The sequence below is a fragment of the Neolamprologus brichardi genome, chromosome 14 (genome assembly GCF_056152115.1).
Source record: "Neolamprologus brichardi isolate AB-2024 chromosome 14, ASM5615211v1, whole genome shotgun sequence".
NCBI classification, from domain to species: Eukaryota; Metazoa; Chordata; class Actinopteri; order Cichliformes; family Cichlidae; genus Neolamprologus; species Neolamprologus brichardi.
Window position 1 is genome coordinate 33495776 of NC_142117.1, and position 25095 is coordinate 33520870.

At 38.8% G+C, this 25095-nt stretch overlaps 2 protein-coding genes across 3 annotated transcripts; both read left to right on the forward strand.

Moving 5' to 3' along the window:
- The first annotated feature begins 322 nt into the window (after positions 1 to 322).
- On the forward strand, positions 323 to 12863 carry st14a (ST14 transmembrane serine protease matriptase a). Its single transcript, XM_087851150.1, has 19 exons — positions 323 to 641; positions 3292 to 3451; positions 4074 to 4204; positions 4294 to 4364; positions 4483 to 4637; positions 4783 to 4818; positions 5247 to 5481; positions 7296 to 7435; positions 7532 to 7635; positions 7772 to 7881; positions 7964 to 8100; positions 8183 to 8287; positions 8420 to 8524; positions 8606 to 8731; positions 8857 to 8979; positions 9131 to 9311; positions 10206 to 10477; positions 10810 to 10946; positions 11829 to 12863. Exons 1-19 carry the CDS (start codon positions 600 to 602, stop codon positions 11985 to 11987), a joined length of 2529 nt encoding a protein of 842 aa, XP_087707276.1. The 5' UTR covers positions 323 to 599; the 3' UTR covers positions 11988 to 12863.
- Positions 12864 to 13677: 814 nt separating this feature from the next.
- Positions 13678 to 24912, forward strand: dhx34 (DEAH (Asp-Glu-Ala-His) box polypeptide 34). 2 transcript variants are annotated; one of them, XM_087851149.1, is made up of 17 exons: positions 13678 to 13930; positions 14248 to 14638; positions 15180 to 15491; positions 15881 to 16135; positions 16217 to 16319; positions 16592 to 16809; positions 16912 to 17086; positions 17362 to 17555; positions 17670 to 17771; positions 17865 to 18125; positions 18367 to 18534; positions 18670 to 18775; positions 20613 to 20719; positions 21882 to 22151; positions 22370 to 22561; positions 24209 to 24353; positions 24498 to 24912. In XM_087851149.1, exons 2-17 carry the CDS (start codon positions 14264 to 14266, stop codon positions 24638 to 24640), a joined length of 3126 nt encoding a protein of 1041 aa, XP_087707275.1. In that variant the 5' UTR covers positions 13678 to 13930; positions 14248 to 14263; the 3' UTR covers positions 24641 to 24912. The 2 variants fall into 2 exon arrangements, with proteins under 2 accessions (XP_087707275.1, XP_087707274.1); XM_087851148.1 differs by having other exon boundaries at positions 13678 to 14638.
- Positions 24913 to 25095: the final 183 nt, after the last annotated feature.

The following is a 25095-nucleotide window of genomic DNA, read 5'->3' on the forward strand; positions in this document are numbered from 1 at the left end:
TGTAGAAATCCCAAATATGAAATCACAATAAAGCGTTTTTCCAAGAACTGGAAGCGCAGTTCACCTGAATGAATACCTGAACTCTAGCCCCACCTCGTAAACAGGTGTATCCTCTCCTTTACAGTGAAACCTAAAACAGCCACCATTAAAGAAAAGACAGTTTTCGCGCTATCTATATCTAATCTAATAGATTTCCCATTATTTTATTTAATATGTTTCGCCCGTGTCAAGTAAACAGGAAGTCGTTACAGGTGTGTGGGGTGGAGACAGAAACCTGAAGCTGCCGGAAAAGCTTTTTTTTTCTAGGTTGTTTGGTCTGGTAGTCACCTGTTGTCACGCAGGTAGGCGACGCGTTCTCGTCAGGGAGACATTTGCGAACCCCTCGACTGAGAGGAGCCTTTTTAAGGACAAAAACCACATTTTTCTTTTGTTTTTTGTTTTTATTTGTCGAATTAACACATTTAAAAACGAAGAAAAAGAGAAAAAAAACCAAGGCCTGCAGGTTCACCACTCGGCTTGAAGGAGTGGTAGGGCGAAGAGGAGGAGGAGGAGAAATTCAGACGTTTGAAGTGTTTGTCCATTTGATTAGTAACCCCAAGATGGATCACTTAAGCAGTGGGACGCGATACACCCCAGCGTCGGTAAGTCACTTGTTTCCTTTTGTTCAGTGATGGGGCTTCACATTGCTTTCACTTATTTCCTGATACTCATGCATAGACGAAGTCAACCAAATTGCCGTAGAAACACAGTGAAAGACGTGTGGGTAGAAACATCTCCACTCAGCAAATTTTTCAGACTTAAAGTGTAAGGCTACTTGTGTTTGTGTTACACACACACACACACACACACACACACACACACACACACACACACACACACACACACTTACTTGATGTCAGTGTATTAAGCTGTGCTATCTTGACTGACTCACTCAGCAAAAACTGGTTTGCCTACAGACAAACAAGTTAGTGAGTGGAAAAGAACTTCAATACTCAGAAACAGTTTCCAGTTTCATGTACTGACAAGAGTAGTTAATTGAGCAACCCACACTCCGTTTTCAGCTTTTCACCTTTTTAAATCACTAATAGCTAAAGAGTATTTAATGAGCATCTAGACATCGATTAATGCACACACTGAGACAATCAGTGCCACACAGCCGCACAGTTATTTGTGCATCTGTTTATTGAGACTCAATAACAAGTTACTCAGTGTTTGTGTAAATTGTATTCTAATATAGTAACATGCATGTGCTATACTTCTAAAATCTTACAAATGTAATCAGTATATCATAATATCGTATCATAATGACCAGAAACAAACCTTTACAAGGAAACTAATAAAAGCTGGTGGTGGTTTGCACTGCTCCCTAACAGCAAGAAGATCCTGAGTTCGTCTGGTCAGGGACTTTCTGTGTGAAGTTTGCATGTTCTCACGGGGTCTGTGTGGGTTTGTTCCAGGTACTCCGGCTTCCTCCCGCAATCCAAAGAATGGCACTTTGCGGGGTTAGGTTAATTAGTGATTCTAAATAGCCCGTAGGGGTGAATGTGATAGTGTCTGTCTCTCAGGGCGTACTCCACCTCTCGCCTTATGGCAGCAGCTGGGATAGGGTCCTGCCCCCCTGCAACCCATGAATGAAATAAGTGGAAGAGGATGGGTGGATGTATGGAAAACTCTAATAATTCTGCTTATGTGGCTGCATTCCCAAAGCTCATTAATTACACTCAACAAAATGAGCTATGGGATCTTCCAATCTGCAGAATGCCAGAAATTAAGGTTTCAGAACCTGTCGACAAAAAGTACTCAAAACTCTAGATAATCTTCTTTTCATCAAGTAACTTCCGCATATATTTTTAAGGGTATTGGACATAAAAACATCCAGGAACCTTCACAGTTCCCAGAGCAGCTGGCCCTCCCAAGGTTGTGGTCTGAATTCCTCCACCTTGTTTCAACTTGTTCACTCTAGTCATTCTCCTTTGTAGATTATTATCTATCCAAGATAGCTCTAACTCTACATCGTAACATTGTGTTGATAAATAAAACGTGTGTGATTAGTCCCTTATAGTGTCAAGATTTTGCACAGTGGAGCAGGTGTGAATGGTATTTGACTTCTACGTTGCTCTGCTGTACCGGGCATGTCGTGGTTGTTGATAGAGGGGCTGGGACTGTTCTGATTGTATGTGTTCTTCAAGTATAATTAGCAATTTTCTGTTAAAACCTGACATTTTAGATGCCGGGCCATTTAAAGAAATTTTCTTTAACAGTTTAACCTAACACTAAGACTTACATTTTGAGCTTCACGAAGAGTTTAAATACACTGTTTTTACATATATGAATGGATCTTAATAATATATCTTTTGTTGCAAATTCTTCCTTTTAATAACCTTGACCCTTTATGTTGCAACTTGATCAGTGAGTCCACACATGAGAACAATGAAGTGGATATAGATTGCATAAACTCTTCAGTTAGCATTTAACATTATGATTAATTGTGACAAATATAAAGCTTACTCTTTACAAATAACTATTCTGTCAAAGCAACACATTTATATGCTTGAGTCATGACCTCAACAGTGGAAAATAATATATTCTTTAATTATATAATGAGCTTCGAGTTTAAACAGGCAGAAAGAAAGCCTTTCCAGTGGTTTATAAAGCAAAAAAAAGGCAAAAGCATGTCGTAGTCTTTTATTTCTTTTATTAATGTTACGCTACACAAAGCACTTACAGAAACGTGTTGTTTGTGAGTAGTTGCCGCCAAGCAGGTTTGACAGGATTTTACATGCTGAAACCTTTGTACTCCCTCCCCCCCCAGTCTTACCTCTGAAAGCCATGAGTCATGGCATGAAGTTCTCGTTTCATTCATTAACAGCACAAGACAGTGAATCTCTCTTTTCTGTTGCTCACGAGCCAATCTTTTGCTCACAGATTTTTTTTTTAATATGTCTCTTTCAGTTGGAAAAATCTATTTCAAAAGAAAACTATTATAACATTTCAAGCTTCAATGTGTCACACTTCTTGTATCTGAGAACAGAGTTATGTAGGTCACCAATAGCAGGGACATTCCTTAAATACACAAGTGTTGGCTTGCTGTTTGCTGCTGTTGCTTATCTTTATGATCATCTTTTCATGAGGGTGTGAGATGCTTTGCTTTGCTCTCCTTTGCACCTTTATCTACACAAGTCTAAACCTTTTGTAATTTTGATTAATATTTAGAGTTGGCTGATATTAATGCACCTGAGTTTTACATGTTGATCTTTCTCTCGTCTGTTTAACTGTCTGTCTTTCATCAAGGACAAAGACTGGGATGATAATGATTTCCACTTACAAGCATCGGACACCAAAAGGCTTGAGAAGAAAAAGCACCCAGGGAAAGCTGGGGTTGTGATTGGCGTGGTGATCTTGGCCGCTCTTGTAGCTCTTATGGCTGGAATACTAGTCTGGCATTTCCACTGTAAGTGCATCTCTGTTTAATAGGCAACTGTACCGCACGTACATTTTGTTCAAAACCTGCAGCGTTGAGCGAATGGTACACACTCTGCTACAGATAAACAACGAATAAATGTCATAAAAACAAAATTAAATTTACAGTAAAAAACACAAGGTTGAAAGCTTATTGCTAAAGATTAAGTAACTAAATCGTTCCTATATTTGTGGCATGCATGAGTCATCTCTACCCATCTGTAATTCTCTAACAGTTGCAATCTGTTGCATCAAATTTCACCGAAATCTGACGAGCTTCAAGAAACAAATGCAGTCCCGAGTTTATTTCTATAAATGTGTAAAAAATATATAAGCATATGTGGTTTTCAAAAGTTGAAAAATAACTTTTTATTCTGTTTGTATGTTTGCACATGGAAACCTACACAACTTTAGACAGTTTTAAAGCTCGTGATTTAAAAGAGCTAGAATCGAGGGTATGCTGAAGGGATAGTTAAATCTCAAAGAGAGAAAGAAACATTTGAAAGCCACAAGAAGTAACAGCAGTAATACTTGGCATAGGAGAAGAAGCAGTAGTGAATACTAAGCGTGTTTCTTGTGCTGTGGTTCACATTGAGTCTTTTGTTATCCTAAAGTCCGTAAACACCAGCGGGTCAACAGGATGTACAGCGGGTCCATGCGGATCACCAACCAGGCATTTATCAACGACTATGAGAACTCCAGCACTCCAGAGTTTAAGGCTTTAGCAAAGCAGGTGATTTCACAGGTAAGAATGCCACCGACTTCTGTGTGTCAACACTATTTTCATTTTCATTTCATTTCATTTTTCATGATTTTGCTTCAATCTCTTTTCAGCTTAAAGTCGTCTATTCCAAAAGTCCTCAATTGTCAAAATACTACCGCGAGTCTACAGTTCAGGCCTTCAGGTGAGCTCATGAAGTGTGAAGGAATAAATCCTTCAAACTTTCCATGTATGTATGTATGTATATGTGTGTGTAATGGTAATGTGTTTGTTGTTTCTAACCCTGCTGTCATTGCTCTTAGTGAGGGCAGCGTCATTGCCTACTACCTGTCTGAGTTCAACATCCCCGTGGGGCAAGAAAGAGCAGTCGACAATGAAATGACTTCAGTAGATAAGCTAGTGAAAAAAATGCGCATGTCTATCAGTGAATTGACTTTTGAAAATGTGGTCACTTCAGGTACAGTGAAAGCAACTGCTTGTCATTCTATATCAAACATACGCTTTTGTTTGTTATATTGTCAGTTGTCACGTTGTATCTGGTTGTTTTTGTTTTTCAGTCAGTCCTAACCTTATGTCTTTTTACTTCTTTTTCAACTTTACAGTTCTGGATGATCGCATGTTTTCAAGATCCTTTAAGGGTAAGTGTTCAAGTTTTGTTTTTTGTTTTTAACATTTCACTAGAAGTGCTACTAACAAATCCTCTACATAGACCGAAAATAGTAAACCACATATACCATACACCATAGAACATGTTACCAGGGACGACACCTTTCTTCATTATTGTTAGTCTCTTTTTAGAGTAGAACATTTTTCTGCCATGGACGCTATCAAAAGGGCGCTTGTTTACTTCTTCTTTCCATACCCAATTTTTTTTTTTTAAATAAATAACCATTTTTTTATTCAGTTTCACTTACATCAAAAAATGGAAAAAGCTTCCTGCAGAATGGTCATGACCACTAACGAAACTACACTTCATTTGCATACTTTTAGTAATAGTAACATTAATATATCTGTCTTAAAATGTGTGACAAAGCTTAAATTCTAAATCTTAATGTTTCTCTTTCAGATAATCTGCAGTTTGCAGAGCATGCCAAGGTTGATTATATAGGACAGATCGAGTCGCCGGGTTTTCCCAACAGTCCGTATCCTCCTAACACCTTCATCCAATGGCAGCTGAGAGCTGACCACGGCTATGTAGTCAAGCTGGTATTTGAAACATTTGAACTGGAAGAGAGCTGCGAACATGATTTCGTCAAAATCTACGATTCCCTGGTGCCCATCGAAAGTGTGGTTATGGAAGAGTGAGTTAGCCCTTTAAAACATCAGTTTCAAGATTCCTTCAGATAAAAAAAAACATTGCTCTGGTATTATTATTATCATTATTATTATTATTATCATTTTTATTATTATTATTATGTTGTTAATATTTATCATCTTGATCATCACACCAATTTTTTTTTGTATTGTGCTTCATTGAGCTCATTTTTTCTGTAAAACAATGAAATACTACTGATGTCAATGAAGGATTACAGTAAAATATGAAAGCATGTCCCTACTGATGCTTTTGCATTGACATTTTTTGTAAATTTGGGTTAGCTGCTAACAATCTGCTAGTAAACTCTGGAGTGCAGCTTAAAGATTTTAGGAAATGATCTAATTGTGATTTTTCTGGCAGATATTTCGTTTCCAATTCGATTCATGAGTTTCATCAAATTAAGCTTCAGCACAAAATTTAAAATGTACAGCAATATTTATAAAGATGATAGAAAATGACATAATCATCTTTTTAAGTAAAATTGAAAAGTAACGGTAACAAAATTCAACTTAATGAAATAAAGATGAAGCCAACAGAAACCTCTCATCTGCGAAAAGCAGAGATTCTGAGACCACCCGAGTAAAAGCCACTTGGCTACACCTAGAAATTCTGTCCATAAAATTCTGAACAGAATCGGTGACAAAGGTCGGCTCTGGCGGAGTCCATCACTCATCAGAAACCAGTTCGAAAGTAGTGTTTTATGGCATTAGTCATCTCCCAATGTCTTTTGCTTCTCATGTCTAACGGAGTTAAACTGGCAAAAGATGCAGTAATTGCAGGCTGTGTGCGACAATGAGCCTTGAGCACCACTTTCACTTGACTCTTCGCCAGACTTTTTTGTCATGCACTCTTCATTCAAAAGCCTGCGGTGATTTTTCAAGTGCCGGTATAAGTTGGTTGCGTTTCTGCTAGATGTTACAACTTTAGTGCAACAGGCTTTGCAGTACCTGTTTCTGGTTCACATCTCCAGTCTCAAACCCAAAATACTCACAAATTACCGATGTGCTGTTTTTCTTAAGTATTAAATCTCCTAACTGCCCTTCCTGTTCTCCATATGTGCAGTGAACACAGTACATGGTTCCTGATCACTGTTGTGAGCTCAAGCAACCCCTTTATCACAATCTGTAGCAGCAGACACGTTTCACTCAGTTTCCTGTTTGCTGAAAACATATTTAGTTTTTATGGTACAATATTAAATGGCGCATATTTTGCTTTTAAGTTTGGAGGATTCACTTATTAAGAAACTCTCTTGTCGAACTGTACATAATGGTGCAGTTATGTTGGTAAAACCTCATTTTAGATTAATAGCACTTGCAAATAATTTGTTCAGAATTTGTTGAGCACTTTGACTGAAGCTGTAAATTTAACTGTTAGTTATAACCGACACTACATGTAATCAGAAAACTGAAAGCTTTCCACAGGAAAGACTTACGAGTGTGTGGGTAGTGTTTTTTCTGCCCTGATGAGATAAGTGCAATAGCGAAACACTTTTCTGTAAACATTTTTCTGTAGGGAGGCTAAATATAACCTCTGCTGTAAAATGAGTCACTTTCAGAGGTAATGCACTGTTACATTTTCTTATTATGTGAAAAGAAATTCTGCCAAGAAGTTGATTTTTAAGCGTTTTATACGTAACTTTGAACGATAGTGAAAAGTAATTTAACCACACGTGAAGGAGGGCAGGGGATGAATCCATGTCACGAAAGAGTGAAATATGATGTGCTTTTTAAAGGACCAAATCTTCCTTGTGTATCAGTCTGTTAGCAGTGTTAGTTATTGTTTTCTCTTTGCTTTCTACAGGTTGTGTGGCAAATATTTGCCTAGTAAACGTTTGAGCTTTCTGTCCTCTGGCAATGTAATGTTGGTGACAATGGCCACTCATGACCAGTCCTTCCCAGGTTTTAGAGCACAAGTCTCACAAGTTCAAAAAGGAAATAGAGGTAGGAGTTAAAGTTTACCTGCAGTTTTTTAAGGAACAACTTAAGTGTTTGACATTTGTGCTGATGCATCTTTTTCTTTTTTCTTTTTTTGAACAGCTATAGCATGTGGTGAGAAGCTGATAGGTTCAAAAGGCAACTTTTCTTCTCCCAACTACCCAAATTACTACCCTCCTAATACTAAATGTGAGTGGTTGATTGAGGTGAGTGGTCAGTCCCTTAAATGGTGTACTACTCAACAATATGACGTGTTTCGTGCATATTTCTGCTCTGTACCACCCCTGAAGATCACATCCCATTGTGGGATGTAGTTTTAATCTTTTTTTTATATTCATTAAGGTCCCTACTGACAAGGTAGTGAAGCTCGTATTCAAAAGGTTACTCTTGTCCCAGCTGGGAAAGAAAAACACAAACTGTGACAAAGACTATGTGCAGGTCAACGGAAAGAGGTGAGTCCTTGTTGTGCTTTAAAAAAACGGGAATGCCAGAACAAAGCAGGTGTGTCATTGCTTGTACATTTCATTTTTTCAGATGGTGTGGAGAAAAACCTGATGGGTCAGTGACAGAAACCAGCAGCACCAACAAAATGACTGTGGAGTTTTATTCTGATGAGTCTCGTGTGGACCACGGCTTTCTCGCACAATATGAGGCCATTGACATCGAAAATCGTAAGCAATTTAGTTTCTTTCAAATAATGAGTATTCCTTGACATTAGGACAGTGTTTCTCATGTTAACCATACCATTCACAGCTTGTCCAGATAGGTTCCGGTGCAGAAATAACAACTGCATTAAGCCGGCACTAAGATGTGATGGTTGGAATGATTGTGGAGACATGAGTGATGAGGTGGAATGCAGTAAGTACCATTTACTCGTGATGCTAAGACTACACATTTTTTTTTAAATTGCTCTCTTTATTCTTATGAGAGGATTTGTCACATCCTGAGAATCATTTTAATGTTTGATGTTCACTATCCCCCCCTTCCCAGGCTGCAGTTCAAGTGATATTAGTTGTAGAAATGGATTCTGTAAGCCCAAGTTCTGGAAATGTGATGGCGTCAATGACTGTGGAGACAACACAGATGAGATGGATTGTAAGGCCTTGTAACATTGATGGAGTGTGTTTCATATCAGCACTGGAAATGCTTAAACATGCCTGTTACTTTTTGTATTAGGTGGGTGTCAATCTGGGCAAATAACGTGTAAGAATGGCAAATGTGTTTCCGAGAAGCTGAAATGTGATGGAAAGGACGACTGTGGGGATGGAACAGATGAACAAGACTGTACAAAAGCCACAGGAGGTACAACAGATAAGCCCAACTTTGCTATACATGTAGATAGATGGTGGGAGAGAGCGAGAGAGAAATGGCTAGAGATGGATTGAATTAGCTTTGGATTGATTTTTCTCCTTTTCTTCTCTCCTCAGGTTTAACTGTAGGCTGCACAGATTTTACATACAAATGTAAAGACAATAAATGCATCAGTAAAGTAAATCCAGAATGCGACGGGACGCCGGACTGTGGTGACGGATCTGATGAGGAGAACTGCGGTATGTCACAAAAAAATCCCATTTAAATTAATCCTTCATCCTTCACCTGTGCAGTTTAGGTTGTCTTATCCAAACAGGTGTGGAGCTTCAACCAGTTCACAATAAGCTGCAGCACACCAGCCCTTTGACTGATTTGTTGTTTACTTTGCAGACTGTGGGACACGTGGGAGGACCCAACGTATTGTAGGTGGTCAGAATGCAGAACAAGGGGAGTTTCCTTGGCAGGTCAGCCTCCATGCCAAAACTCTCGGTCACGTCTGTGGCGCATCCCTCATCAGTCCGAAATGGCTGGTCACTGCTGCCCATTGTGTGCAAGATGAAGGCTCTTTAAAGTAACTTCTTACCCTATTCTTTGTCCCTCTTTGACACAGTACACTGCTTTTTGTGAAGAATATGATCTTATATTCTCTCCGTGTAAAATGAGAGCTATTTGTCTCTGTTTATTTTTCATATTTTACATATTTCGAAGATCTTATAATCCAAATGAATGAAAATGAGTACCATTGGAGTATAACAGAGTTTGTCCTCAGTACGTTATTTTTAAGTCTACTTTAGAAAAATCAAAGTTGTTTACAAATTCTGTGTGACTTCAGTTAATTTATCCTTTTTTCAAGACTTTAAATATCTTTACATAGAGTAGAGTATGGTACTCAGTATAACAACAACTCTGTTATACACTTTAATAAAACTAAGAAAAGCCTCAGGTGCTGCTTAAATTATTTAAATAATAAAGATAAAATAAGCAAATCATGAATTTAATAGTTTCACTTGAAAGATGTAAATTGAACGTTTTTTTTAATTGCAACAAAATCCTTGAATGTGGTGAAAAATAATTCGGCCTTTGCCAGGTCATCAGTGAAAGTTTAATGAAACTTTAACTCAGTATAAACACAGTATTAAAACACAAGTTATCAAAAATAAGGTCCTGATATTTTTTTCTCTAAAATCGCATTTTATTTATTTTATTTTTTTTCAGTCTGTCTAATATTTTGTCTTTAGTGTTAGTTAAATGGCAATTAATTTTATTTTGCAAGCAGTTATCACAGCCACACTCACATCTTATGATATTCAACAAGCGCTGAGAAATCAGACTTAAAGTATATTTTAAAAATGCCATATAATGGGAATTGTATATAGTGCCACATAATATGCTAATTATTATAAGTTCATTAATAATTGAGACCGTGAATAAAATCCTTCATCCGTTTTGTTGCTTACTTCCTCAGACTCTCCCAGCCTGGCTCTTGGGAAATTTACCTTGGCGTTCATACACAGAAAATGTTAGGAAGTCCAGTTCAAAAGAGGAATCTGAAGCAGGTCATACCTCACCCTAACTACAACCAATTCACCTTTGACACTGACATCGCCCTGATGGAGCTGGACAGTCCTGTCACCTACAGTGACTACATAAAACCCATCTGCTTGCCAGCTCCGCAACATGAGTTTCCACCTGGACAGGATGTGTGGATCACTGGGTGGGGTGCCACACGAGAAGGAGGTGAGTAAATGATTTGTCACTTTAACAAATATTTGTAGCCACCAAAACTAAAAATATAAAAGCCTGAACTTGAGCTCAACATTAAATCAGCATAAAATGAAATAATTTCCTTTGCTTTTCTGTGTTTAAGATGTAGTTTTAGTAATTGTTCTTTGGGTTTGTACACACCTTGTAAATCAGCCAATGTAAACTACTATATGTCTTTATATAAACACCACTTGTAATACAAGCATTTTCAACTTTTTAAAGATGCCCAGCGATGTTACTTCCTCTTTGTGTGTGTGTGTGTGTGTGTGTGTGTGTGTGTGTGTGTGTGTGTGTGTGTGTTTCAGGATCTGCTGCAATAGTGCTCCAAAAGGCTTCAGTCAGAATCATAAACCAAGCTGTGTGCGACGATTTGATGGGGGGCCAGATCACATCTCGGATGTTTTGTGCTGGTGTTCTTACTGGAGGAGTTGATGCTTGTCAGGTACTTTGATATTCTTCTTTTTTTTCTTCTTTTTTGTTTTTTGGGGAAAAGCACAAAAAACCCTGCTTGTGCTGCAGACAGTGGGATGATGTAGATGGAGGAATTAATTGATTGAACTAAATCTGTAAATGTCATGAGAGAACATGTACAGTTTTAGGTCGTCTTGGATATATTGATGAATAGTATATGAATAGAATGTGACATGCACTCATACAATGGGGTAAGCAGAGGAATTTCACCTTAGAAAGTAGAATTAATGTGTTTGTTTTGATTTTCTTTTTTGGCCCGCTGCAGAATTTAAGAGGATAATTGGATATTCATAATATCACCACACCATCCCCATGTATTAGAATAGAATAGAATAGAATAGTCCTTTAATTGTCCCACAAGGGGAAATTTGGTTGTAACAGCAGCCAGAAAGACACACACAAACAAACAAACAGGACACAGAACAGAAACATACACAATTTTTCTTACATATTTACATATGGACAATGGTTACTATAAACAGAGTACTGTACAGTTATTAAATTAAATAAAAATAACTACATATAAGAGGCAAACCAGGTTGTAGTGTGAATCGGTTGATTAAATTATTGCAGTTACAGCGCAGATGTAAACATCTGTTTGTCGGGAGCAGTTCAGATTGTACAGTCTGACAGCTGCAGGGAGGAAGGACCTGCGGAAACGCTCCTTCATGCATCTAGGATGCAGCAGTCTCTCACTGAAGGAGCTCTGCAGTTCAGCAACATTTACATGCATGGGGTGGGAGACTCTGTCCATCAGAGATGTTATTTTAGCCAGAGTCCTTCTGTCTCCCATCCCACCGTTGCCTCTATGCTAACATGTCTACCTGTGTTCCTGTGCATTTTTCTGCTTTAGGGAGACTCTGGGGGTCCTTTGTCCAGTCCTTCCGGCAATCGTATGTTCCTGGCTGGAGTGGTCAGTTGGGGTGATGGCTGTGCTCGCAGAAACAAACCAGGCATCTATACAACAGTTACTAAATTCCGTGGCTGGATCAAAGAAAAGACAGGAGTTTAGTTTGTATTGTCAAATAAGGCCAAAGGCATGGACATAAATGAGGACTGAGGAGGAGTGCCACAGTTTAAAAAAAAAAACCCCAAAACACTCTGATTATCCATGAAGTGGCTTTTACTCTCAATTGTAGCTGCAGTGAGGAACATGCTTTAAGAGCAGTTACAACACAATTTAGATGCACTGTGATTTGGGGCTTTATGAAATATTTTTGAATGTAAATAAATGTTTTATTTTTGTGTTTTTTATCATGTTTTAATGGAGAATAATGTTATTTCCTGCACAGTAGATTCCAGTGTGATTGTTACCTATTTCATACATGTAACTCTATATCTTAAGAAATTCCCAATACTGTTTGGATTTTTTTTGTTTTGTTTTTTTGTATATTTTTCCTCCCTGACTTCTGAATTAAAAGCTCTAAGGCAGCAAGCTCATTGCAGCTTACCTCCTATGGATCAGTTCACAAGTTCAGCTGAAATCTCTGAAAAACCCCCCAACTTATTTCCCTTCTCTAAACACAAAATGGTCAAACACAGGTTTAGTTTAAATTTTCTCTTCTGCTGTAACATGTGACCACGCTTCAATTCACCACAATATTAGTACTAGGTGCAAAGTTAAATTGTTTCCAAATATTTGTAAATGTGTATTTTATTGCAGATATTTTTAAATAAAAATATTTCTTTTCTCCTGCACAGTCATTCACATACTCTTTGTTTCAGGATGCTTATGTATTGCATCGAGCTTGACCCTCAACATACCTGCCCGTTTTTTTTTTTTTTCTTCTTTTTCTTTTCTTTTTTTTCTCCTCTTGCACAGTTGGTATGGAGCACCCATACTTTTATTGTACATGTACAATGACAATAAAGCTCTATCCCATTCTAATCTTTAAGCGAGAGTTGATGAAAGTTTTCAGTATCATTGGTTAAAACAACTGTATGCAAGTACATGTTGTTTGGTTACATCATCAGTTTACCAAGGTCTGAAGGAGGATCTCAACTGTTGCCCTCAGGAAAGAGAAAAATGTTTAAGATGTTCAGGAACCACCAAGACTAAAGCCTGCCATGAACTGGAAATTTAAAGAACATCAGTGTCACTTTTCACAGTGGAGCGAGTTTTACTTTGCCATGGACTGAGAGGGTTCCAACCAAGAAAGAAGCTCCTGCTCCAAAATTGACACAAGCCAAATGCTTTCAGGAGAAAAGTTTTACAAAGACTGAATTATTAAGCCGCATTGACAAGAGGTGGAGTAAAGGTGAAGCTTTCAAACATAAGAACACCAAATTTTGTAGCATAAGGGTGCCAGAATGATACCAGAAGTTTGTTGATGGGTACCAAAATGATCTGGTTGAGGTGCAACTTGCAAAGGAACATGTTTACAACTAATAGTGGGAGTATATATTTGACCCTTTGTGGATTTGCCGAAATCTCAAATAATTGTCCACCCAATTCTTGTCCCCCCCCCCTTTTTTTCCTTTTTTTTTTAGTAATTAAAGATATACTATACGATCATTCTACCTTGGACAAAGGCAAGTTCGAATAAATCATTAACAACATTTTACGCTGTCAAAATGAGGAGCAGGTTTTGGGCGTGACATCTCTACAAGTCACCACTTTCTTTTTAAACGCTGGCTTTCACCGGAAGATCGGAAGATTTTAAAGGATGGAACGGAAGTTGTCCACCCGTATTATTGTCCCCTATTTAGAGTTTCCAGTTTCCCCACCGGCTTTTATTTTTGTAATATACAGTTGTCTGTATTTAGCATTTTAAAGCAGTATTAAAGATTTGTGTCGTTCGGGCAAATGTAAATCTTTAGCGTTTGAAATGCGCTCTCTAGTTTATCTAGTGTAGATGTAACATTAGGCTGCTACGAGCCTGGAAAGGCGAATACATGAGGAAGTTATGTATTATATGAGGGGGTTAACCCGACTCCCGCTTAATTCTGGTGGAGGTAAGTAACGCTATTTTTGCTAGTAACGCTATGGCTTCAGAGAAGAGGAGTTGGGACTGGGGCAGCTCGCAATGCCGAGCCCAGCTGGACGAAATCTTTTTCCGGGAGCATGACTACATCCAGGCTGGCAGCTCTGAACATAAAGAGTTCTGGGCTTTCTTTGAGCGTTTCCAGAGGTTTAAAACGAAGAGAGACATGTCAGGCGCTGAAATCAGAAAGGAGGACAAAGACAAAGGGAGGGACAGGGGCAAGGTTGATCTTGGCCTTCCCAAAGAGTACGATGCTCGCTACCGGATTAACGTATCTGTGTGCACCAGGGACATCGAGGAGCGCATGGGAAAATCAGAGCATAGAAGCAGACAGAGGTCCTCCGGACCAGGGGCTCAAGAGGTCTCCGACTGCCGCCTGGCGCTCCTGCATTTCCTGGATTTCAGCCAGAAACAGAGTTTTGGAAAAATTGCCAAACTTCGCCGGGAGCAGAAGAACCTGCCCATCTTCCAGTACCGGGATCGGATAGTGGAGCTGGTGCGACTTCACCCAGTGGTTGTAGTGGCAGGGGACACGGGCTGTGGAAAATCAACCCAAGTCCCTCAGTACCTTCTCTCTGCTGGCTTCGATAACATCGCCTGCACCCAGCCTCGGCGCATTGCCTGTATATCCCTCGCAAAGAGAGTCAGCTTTGAGAGCCTCAATCAGTATGGATCAAAGGTTTGTCAGGACAGATTGTTACATTTGTTGAATTATATCCCAACGTTTCATCCAAAACACTTAAAAGTACAAAGTAAAATGACTTTACGGAAACTTTAGGGAACTCTAAAAACTTACTTTATAATTCGGGTCCATCTGTTGACTGAAAAAATATCAGCTAGAATTTTACTCATCAGTTAACTAAAAGGAGGGAAAAAAGGAAATAGAAAAAGAATATAAGCAATATTTGAGCAGAATAAATACAATTTGAACATATGGTGGAGTAAATAGTTATTTGATCCCTTGCTGAGTTTGTAAGTTTGCCTACGTCCAAAGAAATGAATGGTCTCTCATTTTTATACTACCGCCAGTTTTATTTTAATGGAGATACACATAATATTAACCAAAAATCTTAAAAACAGACTAAAAAAAACCCTCCACCATTTTAGATAAAAGTTATAAATTGATTTGCATGCCACTGAGTGAAATAAGTATTTGATCCCCAAGTAAAACACGACTTAGTACCCTGACCCTTGTTATTGTTGTTATTTGTCTTTTTCAGGTGGGGTACCAGATCCGCTTTGAGACAAGTCGAACCGCAGCAACCAAGCTGCTGTTCCTTACAGAGGGGCTGCTGCTTCGACAGATCCAGCAGGACAGTACGCTGGCTCGGTACCAGGTTGTGATTGTTGACGAGGTCCATGAGAGACACCTCCATTGTGACTTTCTTCTCGGGGTCCTGCGTTCTCTGCTGGCTGACCGCCCAGACCTACGTCTCATCCTCATGTCAGCCACCATCAACATCAAACTGTTCTCTAACTATTTCAGCGGTGCTCCTGTACTGCAAGTCCCAGGCAGGCTGTTTCCTATTCAGGTAACCAGAGGCAAACCCTAAACACAGGTGTAAATATGCATTTTACTCAAGATGATGTGATTTTTTAAAACTTTGCATCTTGCATCTAGTAGGCAAAAAACATGCACTGAAAAGATACTGGGCCAAAACATTTTCATTCTTGATTAGTTTTTTTTTAATTTAGTATAAAATGCAAACAAGTCAAATGATTGAAGTTTTAAAAAAGCCACTTTTTAAAAAATTATTGTACTTGCTGTATTTGTTTTAAGTGCACAATGCAAATTTTGGTAGTCTAGGTGTTGGTTTCTATTTACAAATTTAAATGGTAAAATTTTGTATCAAAGTAGCAGACATGTCTGAGAGTTGTTTTTGTTTAATGTCCTGTTTTTCCCCTCTGGCATGGTACTTAGGTTATTTACCAGCCCATTCCTCCTGAAGAGCAGTCCTCAAAGTCTGAGAAACTGGATCCTAGACCGTATCTGCGCATCCTGCAGGGCATCGATCAGCGTTACCCCCCAGAGGAGCGTGGTGACCTGCTGCTCTTTCTTAGCGGCGTGGCAGAGATCTCCACCATCCAGGAGGCCTGTCAGATTTATGCCACACACACACGTCGCTGGATAATCTTAACACTGCACAGCACCCTCTCAATTGCTCAGCAGGATAAGGTACAGTCAGCTTTGAAGCTGTTATTTAGAGTTACGACTTTCTAATTCTAATTGTGCCTCTGTCACCGTGTTACTCTTCAGGTGTTTGATATTGCTCCTCCTGGGGTGAGAAAGTGCATCATCTCTACCAATATTGCGGAGACATCAGTCACAATAGATGGAGTGCGCTTTGTTGTTGATTCAGGTATGGAACGAGTGGTACATTTATTCTCACCCCCTAGAGTTTGATGGTCCATCCTTGAAATTTAAATTTTGCAGCAAAGCTTTGTTTTAAATGACAAAACGTAATTAAATGAGGACGTAAAAGGCTTCAGAGAAGTTGAATGTGCAAAGCTACATTTTCTTGTTTAGCTTTTAAAATAGAGAATGCTATTGTTAGCGACAGCAAAATAACGCACTACTTAAAAGTAGAACAGCAACTATAAAAATTGTTGTTTTTTTTAACTTGCTTTATAGGAAAGGTGAAAGAAATGAGTTTTGACCCTAAAGCCAAGATGCAACGCCTACAAGAGTTCTGGATCAGCCGAGCCAGCTCTGAGCAGAGAAAAGGTCGAGCTGGTCGTACGGGTCCGGGCGTTTGCTACCGGCTCTACTCGGAGTCTGACTACAATGCTTTCGCACCTTATCCTGTGCCTGAAATCCACAGAGTTGCTCTGGACTCCCTCATTCTTCAGGTAATAAGATTCTGTGAATAGCAGGTTAGTAGAATAGTAATTGATTTTTTTTTTCTCTTCTGCATAAGTTTTAACTTCATCTATTCATTTCTGTTCTTGCAGATGAAGAGCATGTCTCTTGGAGATCCACTCTCCTTTGTTTTTATTGATCCACCCCCGGCTGCAAGTATCCAGAATGCTGTTTTTTATCTAAAGGAACAGGGGGCGCTAGACTGTCGTGGTGAACTGACCTCTATTGGTAGTTTGCTGGCACAGCTTCCCGTTGATGTGGTCATAGGTAAGATTTCATACAGCAGAACCATGTTGGAGTTTGTTTGTTTTTTTTTGTTTTTTCCTAAGTCACTTTTCGGATGCTTGCAAGAGAGAGAAATAAAGTGGGAGAAATAACAAGAAAGTTTTTAACATGTTAGAATACGTAATATACATAATTTAAGGCTTTTCTTTCATAAAAAGTAATTATACAAAGTTTCACATGGATTGACAGTGACACAGTGTTGGTCTTGTGATCATCCATCAGCTGGATTCAGGTTAAGCACGTTTGTGTCTGTTTAGGGAAGATGCTGGTGCTGGGCTGTTTGTTTAACTTGGTGGAGCCCGTGCTGACGGTGGCAGCAGCCCTCAGCGTTCAGTCACCTTTCCTGCGTAGTTCACAGCACAATCCAGATTGTGCTACTGCCCGGCAGCCCCTGCATAGCAACCAAGGAGACCCCTTTACCCTCCTCAACACTTTCAATGCCTGGGTGGAGGTCAGTAAAATAAGCATCATGTTGTGTTGGATGTTTAATATTATTAGAATCAACACTGGAGCAGTTAGGTCATAAAATGGTCTTCACTGGACACAAAACTGATTTTGAAAACAGGTAAAAGGGGAGAGAGGTGGTGGATCAAGAAAATGGTGCAGAAGGAGAGGCTTGGAGGAGCAGCGGCTGTATGAGATGGTGAACCTACGCAGACAGTTCAAGGCAGGCTCTTCACAAAGCATTTCATACATTCATAAAACATTTTCAGGCTTTTTAGCGATTGAGAACGAGCATTGAAATCCCTCTCATTATTAGGACTTGCTGAGGAGCCACAGCCTGCTGGAATCAGAAGATAGCACTCCCTCTGGTGGTGACCGTGTGCAACGCAGGGAGAGGCTAACTGAGAGGAGAAAGCTGCATCAGCTGAAGAGAGATCATGAACAGCAGGAGGGAAGCAAACGTAAAGTCCTGAGGTTGGAGGAGGGTCAGGAAGGAGACTCTTCAGGATCAGACACAGAGGAAACAGGAAGGTCTAAGAGGAACAAGGAGGGGTCTGGACAGAACTTGGACATACAGGTATCTTAGAAGGTGTAACAGAAAAAATTATCACTATAAACTTGTTCTTAATTTTATCACATCCCATTCCAAGTTTTGTTTTGCCTAGTTTTTATTAAAAATATGATCTATTCCTGTTTTTCAAACTAGTAAGTTCAACTTTTAAATAAAGCAGCAAGTATAGCAGGCTCTGGTGAAAAGCTGAAGTCAGTTTTGTTATTATTAATATTTTTTTCCCATGGTGCTGTTTGGTTTGCAATAGGAGGTGAAGTTCAAGTTACGGCATAATGTGTCAGAGCTGCAGGAGGCTGTCAGTCAGGACCTGTCCTCACACCAGCAGGCTTTGCTCAAGCTTCTGCTTTGCAGAGGCCTGTACCCTCAGCTGGCACTGCCCGATGAACACAACTCCACCCGCAAAGACTCTGACCAGGTCAGGCTTCCTTCTACACTGAATTTCCTTTTATAACGTATGAATATACAGTAATCTGATTATTTCTATGGTGACTGAAAAGAATTAAGTAAGGAGAAAAATGAAACTTCCATTTTGTGATCTTATGTTGTGTAGGTGTTTCACACAAGGAATAAGCAAGGAGTGGTGATTCACCCAACCAGTGTGTTTGCCAGTGACCCAGAAGTGTTACAGGTGCCTGAGGGTGACACTGGAGAAATGGGTACGACCTACCTTCACATTCTTATTTTTTATTTAATTTTTTGTACAGCAGATGTAAAATAAAAGCCGTTACACAGTTGATCTGATGATACCTCTAGTCCAAAGTTCCCAACAGTGTACAAACTTTCACCTTCCTTTCTCTGTTGAGACTGATGCTAACCTTTTTCTTATAGGAGCTTTCTTACTGGCTATCAGAAAATACTGAACAAATATTTATTTTTATTTCATTCTTCTAATATATCTAGTCTCAAACCTTAACAGAAAGGAACACTTTTACATTGGATATTTATTCCATGCTCGTCTTACACCTTACATCATAACAGGTACGAGAATCCATGAACACATAACTCCAATTTTAGCCAAATTACATTGGCTCCCTGTTAAATATCGTATAGATTTTAAAATTCTTTTGTTCACTTTTAATATTCTGAATAATTTAGCGCCCAGCTATCTTTCTGAACTACTCCACTCATACAATCCCAACAGAGCACTTAGATCGTCCAATCACAGGCTCCTAGCACAACCTAGGTCTCGAATGAAGTCGAGAGGTGACCGGGCCTTTGCATCCGTGGCACCTAGACTCTGGAATAAACTCCCTGTTCATATTCGTACTGCCGAGTCGAGCCAGTCTTTTAAATCACGTCTTAAAACTTATCTTTTTACTTTGGCTTTTGATTCTGTCTAGTTGGCTGGTCTAGCTTGTTGTGTCGTTACCTATTGTTTGTTGTCCTCTTTTAATTGTCTCATGCTTTTACTGACTGTGAAGCACTATGGTCAACACTGTTGTTTTAATGTGTGCTATATAAATAAATTTTGATTTGATTTGATTTTGATTTACATCAGTATTGCTGTTGTAGTGTACAACACCAAAAAAATGGGGGAATAAAACCCCCCAAAACCCCTCCAGCAACATATTCCTCGAAAAAGGTCAAAAACTGCTTTGTGCAGGTGTCCTGAAGAATCTCGTCACGTTCTTTCATCGAAACCCTCTCCAAGACCGAGTTAATATACTTTTTCATTGTTATGTATTTAATTTTCTACAGTATGTAAACTACAGTATGAAATTCCCTCTTTCTAATTTTCCTTTATGCGTATGATGCCTTCTTCTTTCATTCTGTTAATCCACTGTATCATTTAGGAAAACATCTAAACCTTGGGACTGATTTATAAGCTTTTATAAAGATCCTCAGAACAACAGACTTCTTATCCAAATAGTTACCATCTCTATGTGATGTCTAATTTGTAAAAATCTTAATCTGTCCCTCATAAAATGAGTCACTGTATTTGTATTTGTTTGATCCTCTTTGACCATCAGTTCACCCTTAGATGCTTGGTTGGTTCTGAATCCCACTATATTTAGATTTTTTCTTTGACGAATTAGATTGGATTGTAAATAAAAGTATTTTTGATATTTGTACAAATTTGGCTTGTAATTAGATAACGCTTTTACATTGGTGGGTTAATCTGGTCACAATTATATTTTAAGATATTTAAACACAGCATTTCACAGATTTTCCTAAACAATTTTACATTTCACAGCTTAAATTCTCAATCAGATACCAAGGAGGAGCATTTCTTTTTCAAAGTTACTTTAAAACTAGCAAAAACAACATCTTCACTAATCTGATTTATTACATGAAACCACATTTCCTGTCATATAAAGTCCAACTTTACATGACTAAGAGAAACCGTAACCTGCTCAAGGCAATAAAGGGTCAGCAGTGCTTTCATTTGTTTCCAGTTAAACAAAATCTCTCTTTTTCTGCCCTCTGATCACTGAGTTTACCTTTGATCTTCTATTGAATATCTCACATGTCATCTGTATTTCCTGCCTGCAGGACCTGATAGGAGAGACAGCACCAAACACCAGCTGTTAGCCTTCGTCACTCTGTTGGAGACCAACAAACCCTATTTGTCAAACTGTGTGCGGGTTCCAGCGCTGCAAGTTAGTACCTGATGTGGGATATCCCTATTTCCTCCACAAACCACTACATTTAAACAAAAAAACATGTTGGATAATAACGCTCTGTATTATCTTAAAGACACCTGATATTGTGAATGTAAACAAAACGAATCCAGTTTGATGCTATTACCGATTCAGAGTAGGACAATTTTTTTTTTTTTTACCAAAAAAAGGCACTTTATTGAATGGCTCACATTAAATTACACCCTAATGTTCTGTGACATTCATATTTTTATATATCATGCAACATAACGTTACAAAACTACACCATGCTAAGTGCTCTTTCAGAGAGAAGAGGTTTTCTCCTGGCAGTCCTTCCAAATAATCTACACTTGTTCCATTCTTTTCTAATTGTACTTGAACTTTAATTTTTAACATGCTAACTGAGGTCTGTAGAGTCTGAGATGTAGCTTATGGGGTTTTTACAGTTTCTCTGAGCATTGCTCAGTCTGATCTTGGGGTGAATTTGCTGGGACCTCCACTGTCAGGAAGACTGTGGCATTGTGATGACACACACCTGAATGCTCCAGACCAGCAAACTGACAATACTTGGTCTTTTACAGAGATGCTCACACTTGCTGATGATTTGTTAATAAAAAGTCTATTTTTAGACGTTATTTAGCCTCTTAACTCCTAATGGAAGCAATCAGAATCAGAATACTTCATTAATCCCTAAGGAAAATATGTAAACATTTGCTTGCAAGAAATGTGTTGTCAGAAGTGGGGACAAATACTTAACATAGTAATATTTTCTTGAAATCCATTAATGCACTCGCTCCAGTGCTTTAAATTAAACTAAACTGGATTACATGGTATTCTCTTTGTATTACGATGTGCTATTTGGGTACGCACCACACATGGGACAGTAAATTAAACTGGATGGTGTATTCCTTTCTTCCAGTTTATTTTATTTTTTTCACTTAGTAACATATTAAGTAGCAAGAACTGTGGCACAATGTTGTCAGTTTGCAGGTTTAATAAAGAGAGGAACATCAGAATATAGGGATGAATATTGGCTGTGGAAAAGAAAACTTTATGGGGGATTCTGTGTCAGGTTATGGTTTTATTTCATCGTCTCTTCCATTACTTCCAGTTTTTGCCAGTTCATATATGATGTATTAATCATTTCTAATTTGTTCACCAGGCGTTGCTGCTGGTAGCAAACTCAGTGGACACTAACGCTGACTGTACGCGACTAGTGGTGGACGGCTGGCTGGAGTTGGAGCTGAAGGAGCCAGAGGAGGCTCTGAAGGTGCTGTCCACAGCGCTTACTCTCAGGGCTGAGTGGGAGCGCCTGCTGCAGGCCCAGCTGGGACAGAACTCAACAGGGGGAGCAGCAGCCGGGCAGGGGGTGTCCCGCAGAGTTGTGCAAAAGCTGAGTGAAAGCCTGGTCCGCTTTCTGCTCTACACTGAGGTACTGATGTGCCAGCTTGGTTGTTACTGTATAATGGCCTTCACTTGATGATCCTAGAACACAGAGAAGCAGAACGATAAAGTTAGAAGAATTGCCCATTTGTTCCAGAAACAATTTAGCACATCACTAAACAGCTGATAAAATGTAAACAATGTACATAAGACCAATACGTTAATAATCAAAATGGTTTTTTGTGTATTTTTTACTTTCCCTGACAGGTCAGTTATAGCCTTCGGCGACTCTCAGCTTTCCAGACCCAGAACCTGTACATTGGTCCTCAGTCTGAGTCTGTGTCGTCGAACACTAAAGCTGGAGATTTAAACCCGCTGTTTCCAGGAGCCGAGGCCAAGCCAGACCCCATTAAAGGAGGCCTACGTGTCACCAACTTTTTCACCTACAACTGTCTGGCTGTGAGTTTGTCTAAAAACAGCAGCAATTCAGAAATGCATTGAGTTAAAGTTTCAAAGAAATTATTGTTTCAGCTCTTAGGGCTGTATTTACATATTACATTCCCTATATAGCAATGGAAGTTGAAAGAAGGACAATTTTACATATCAGAACATAATTTAAAAAATCATCTGGTCTCTAAAACATCCTAAAAACATCCCAAAATTAAGAAAATAAAACATATATATAAATATAATAAAAGTAATAATTACCTAAATTGCTTCCATGTGAATTAAGATAGAAAGTAGCAGCCAGTTGTTAATCAAATGCACTTGATTAATTGAACATCTGCAAGTGTGACCACCTGTGTTAAAGTAGGTTTGGATGTTTGCTGGTCTGGAGTCTTCCTGTGTATAACAAAGTTTACTGGAGTCAGATGTGACGCCATCTATCTGACAGCTAAAGCTTGGCTAACTGATCATCTACAGCAGACTGGCTGAATAAGAAAAGAATCAAGGTGCTGGAATAGCCCTGCCAAAGTTCAGACCTCAGCCCACTTGAAATGCTGGCAGGACCTTAAGAGGGCTATGCTTAAACCTCTCATGAGAAAGAATCTAGTTAGGACCAGGTAATTTTTTTTTTAATATATCCTGATATTTGAAACCACAGAAATGAAAGACATTGGAAATTTCTTTTTCATGACTGTAGGTTTGTCTGGGGTTTTTAAAAAGTTATTTGAGAGTTCCTTATATATTGTTTCACTTATCAACCTCCAAAATCAAAAGCTATGCCAGAAATCTAATCTCTTCCAAAGTAATACAAGTGACAAAATGCATTTTTTTTAAAAAATACTTTTACCTTGTACGTGGAATCCATAACTTTTTAGACAATGACCCTCAAAATTACTGTTATATACTAGACTGTTCCTTTCAATGTTATTCATATAATAATAATACATTTTATTTGAGGGCGCCTTTCAGAAACCCAAGGTCGCCTTACAAAAAACACAATTAATAAAAGGAACAGTAGTCGTAAAATACATAAAATAAGTTAAAATTACAAAACAGAGCGTGACAACAGATAAAATCAGCATTAAAGCAAATAAGCCAGTTTAAACAGGTGTGTTTTGAGCTGTGTCTTAAATACGGAGAGGGAGTCAATATTTCTTAGTGCAGGGGGAAGAGAGTTCCAGAGCCGGGGAGCAGAGCGACTGAAAGCTCTGTTCCCCATAGTGATAAGGTGTGAGGACGGAACGGTGAGATGAGTAGCAGATGATGATCTGAGAGGGCGGGAAACAGTGGTGATATGGAGCAGGTCACACAAATATGAAGGAGCAGATTTATGGATACATTTGAACGTGAGAAGTAAGATTTTAAAGTAATATTAAAGTATAGATGCAGAGTGTACATCAAAACCAGGATTTTAACCTAACTGCATCAATAGTTAAAGACCTGCAGTTTGGCTGTGTATGGATTATAACGTGCCATTTCCTCAACCAAGTTATAATGAAAAAATACAATTACAAATTAAAACAATAGATGGTCAGTTCTAGGTTTAATGTCTCGAGTATTTTGTTCATGCATGAAAACAGATCATTTTGGAATCAAACCGCGCAGCTTGTCTTATTAAATCTACGCGTTATTTTAGCATTTCTAAATTATGATTCGCAGGATTCAAAAGACCTCTACAGTGAGTGCTTACGTACTTTCTGGAGCTGTCCCAACTGTGACCTGTACATGCCTCTAACTCCACTGGAAAGAATGCATCATGAAGCTTCCTGCAGGCCGGCTGGAGAACAGCAGCAGCCTGAGGAAGGTCAGGAATTTCTTTTGTACTCTGATTGGTTTGACACATTAAGCGTTAGGCCACATACTTTATTTTAGAAGAGCTAAAGAATTTGATACGAAGTGTGAGTGCGTTTGCCAACTTTTTGTGTTTTTATTTTGTATTTTATTTCAGAGCCAGAGGGTGGAAAAGCAGGCTCTTCATCAGTGTCAAGCCTTACCAGAGTTTATCACTGTGATGTGTGCAATCAAGACCTGACCCTCACCTCCACTGAGATCCTCAAACATAAAAGGCAGCACATGTATTCTGCAAAGTAATGGACCCCTGCATCCAAAGGATAACAGCTAACCACAGTTTTGGTGGTGGTTGTGGGGGGTGTTGTTTTGTTTTTTGTTTTGTTTTTATTTTAATGGAAAATTAGTGTTTTCTTCCTCCCTTTTTAATACTTGTGGATCTTTTTTTAAGGCAATGTTCCTGCCCTCTAGTGGTCACTTGTTATATTCTGTTGTAGCTTACTGTAAAGTCCTGTTCCTGTAGGAGAGATGCAGATTTATAAAACTAGTCTCCTTCATTTTTTTTTTTTTTTTTTTTTTTTTTACAAAATATAATATAAATATTTGAGTAATAATCAAAGGCAAGAAATAAATGTGTGTTTAACAAAATAATACATTTATAGGCTTTTTTCTTTAAAAAAAAAAAAGATTCCTTCCACAGCTCTATGGAACAGTTATAAAGCAATTTGAACCTGTGTTTGGGAAACAGCACAGTGAGT

Excerpts from the sequence above, each read along its gene's own strand:
- dhx34 (XM_087851148.1), top strand. The coding sequence starts at position 13,961 with ATGGCTTCAGAGAAGAGGAGTTGGGACTGGGGCAGCTCGCAATGCCGA. Across the intron at positions 14,639-15,179 it reads TCAATCAGTATGGATCAAAG|GTGGGGTACCAGATCCGCTT; the intron begins GTTTGTCAGGAC and ends TGTCTTTTTCAG. Across the intron at positions 16,136-16,216 it reads CAATTGCTCAGCAGGATAAG|GTGTTTGATATTGCTCCTCC; the intron begins GTACAGTCAGCT and ends GTTACTCTTCAG.
- st14a (XM_087851150.1), top strand. The coding sequence starts at position 600 with ATGGATCACTTAAGCAGTGGGACGCGATACACCCCAGCGTCG. Across the intron at positions 4,205-4,293 it reads CAAAGCAGGTGATTTCACAG|CTTAAAGTCGTCTATTCCAA; the intron begins GTAAGAATGCCA and ends ATCTCTTTTCAG. Across the intron at positions 4,638-4,782 it reads TGAAAATGTGGTCACTTCAG|TTCTGGATGATCGCATGTTT; the intron begins GTACAGTGAAAG and ends TCAACTTTACAG.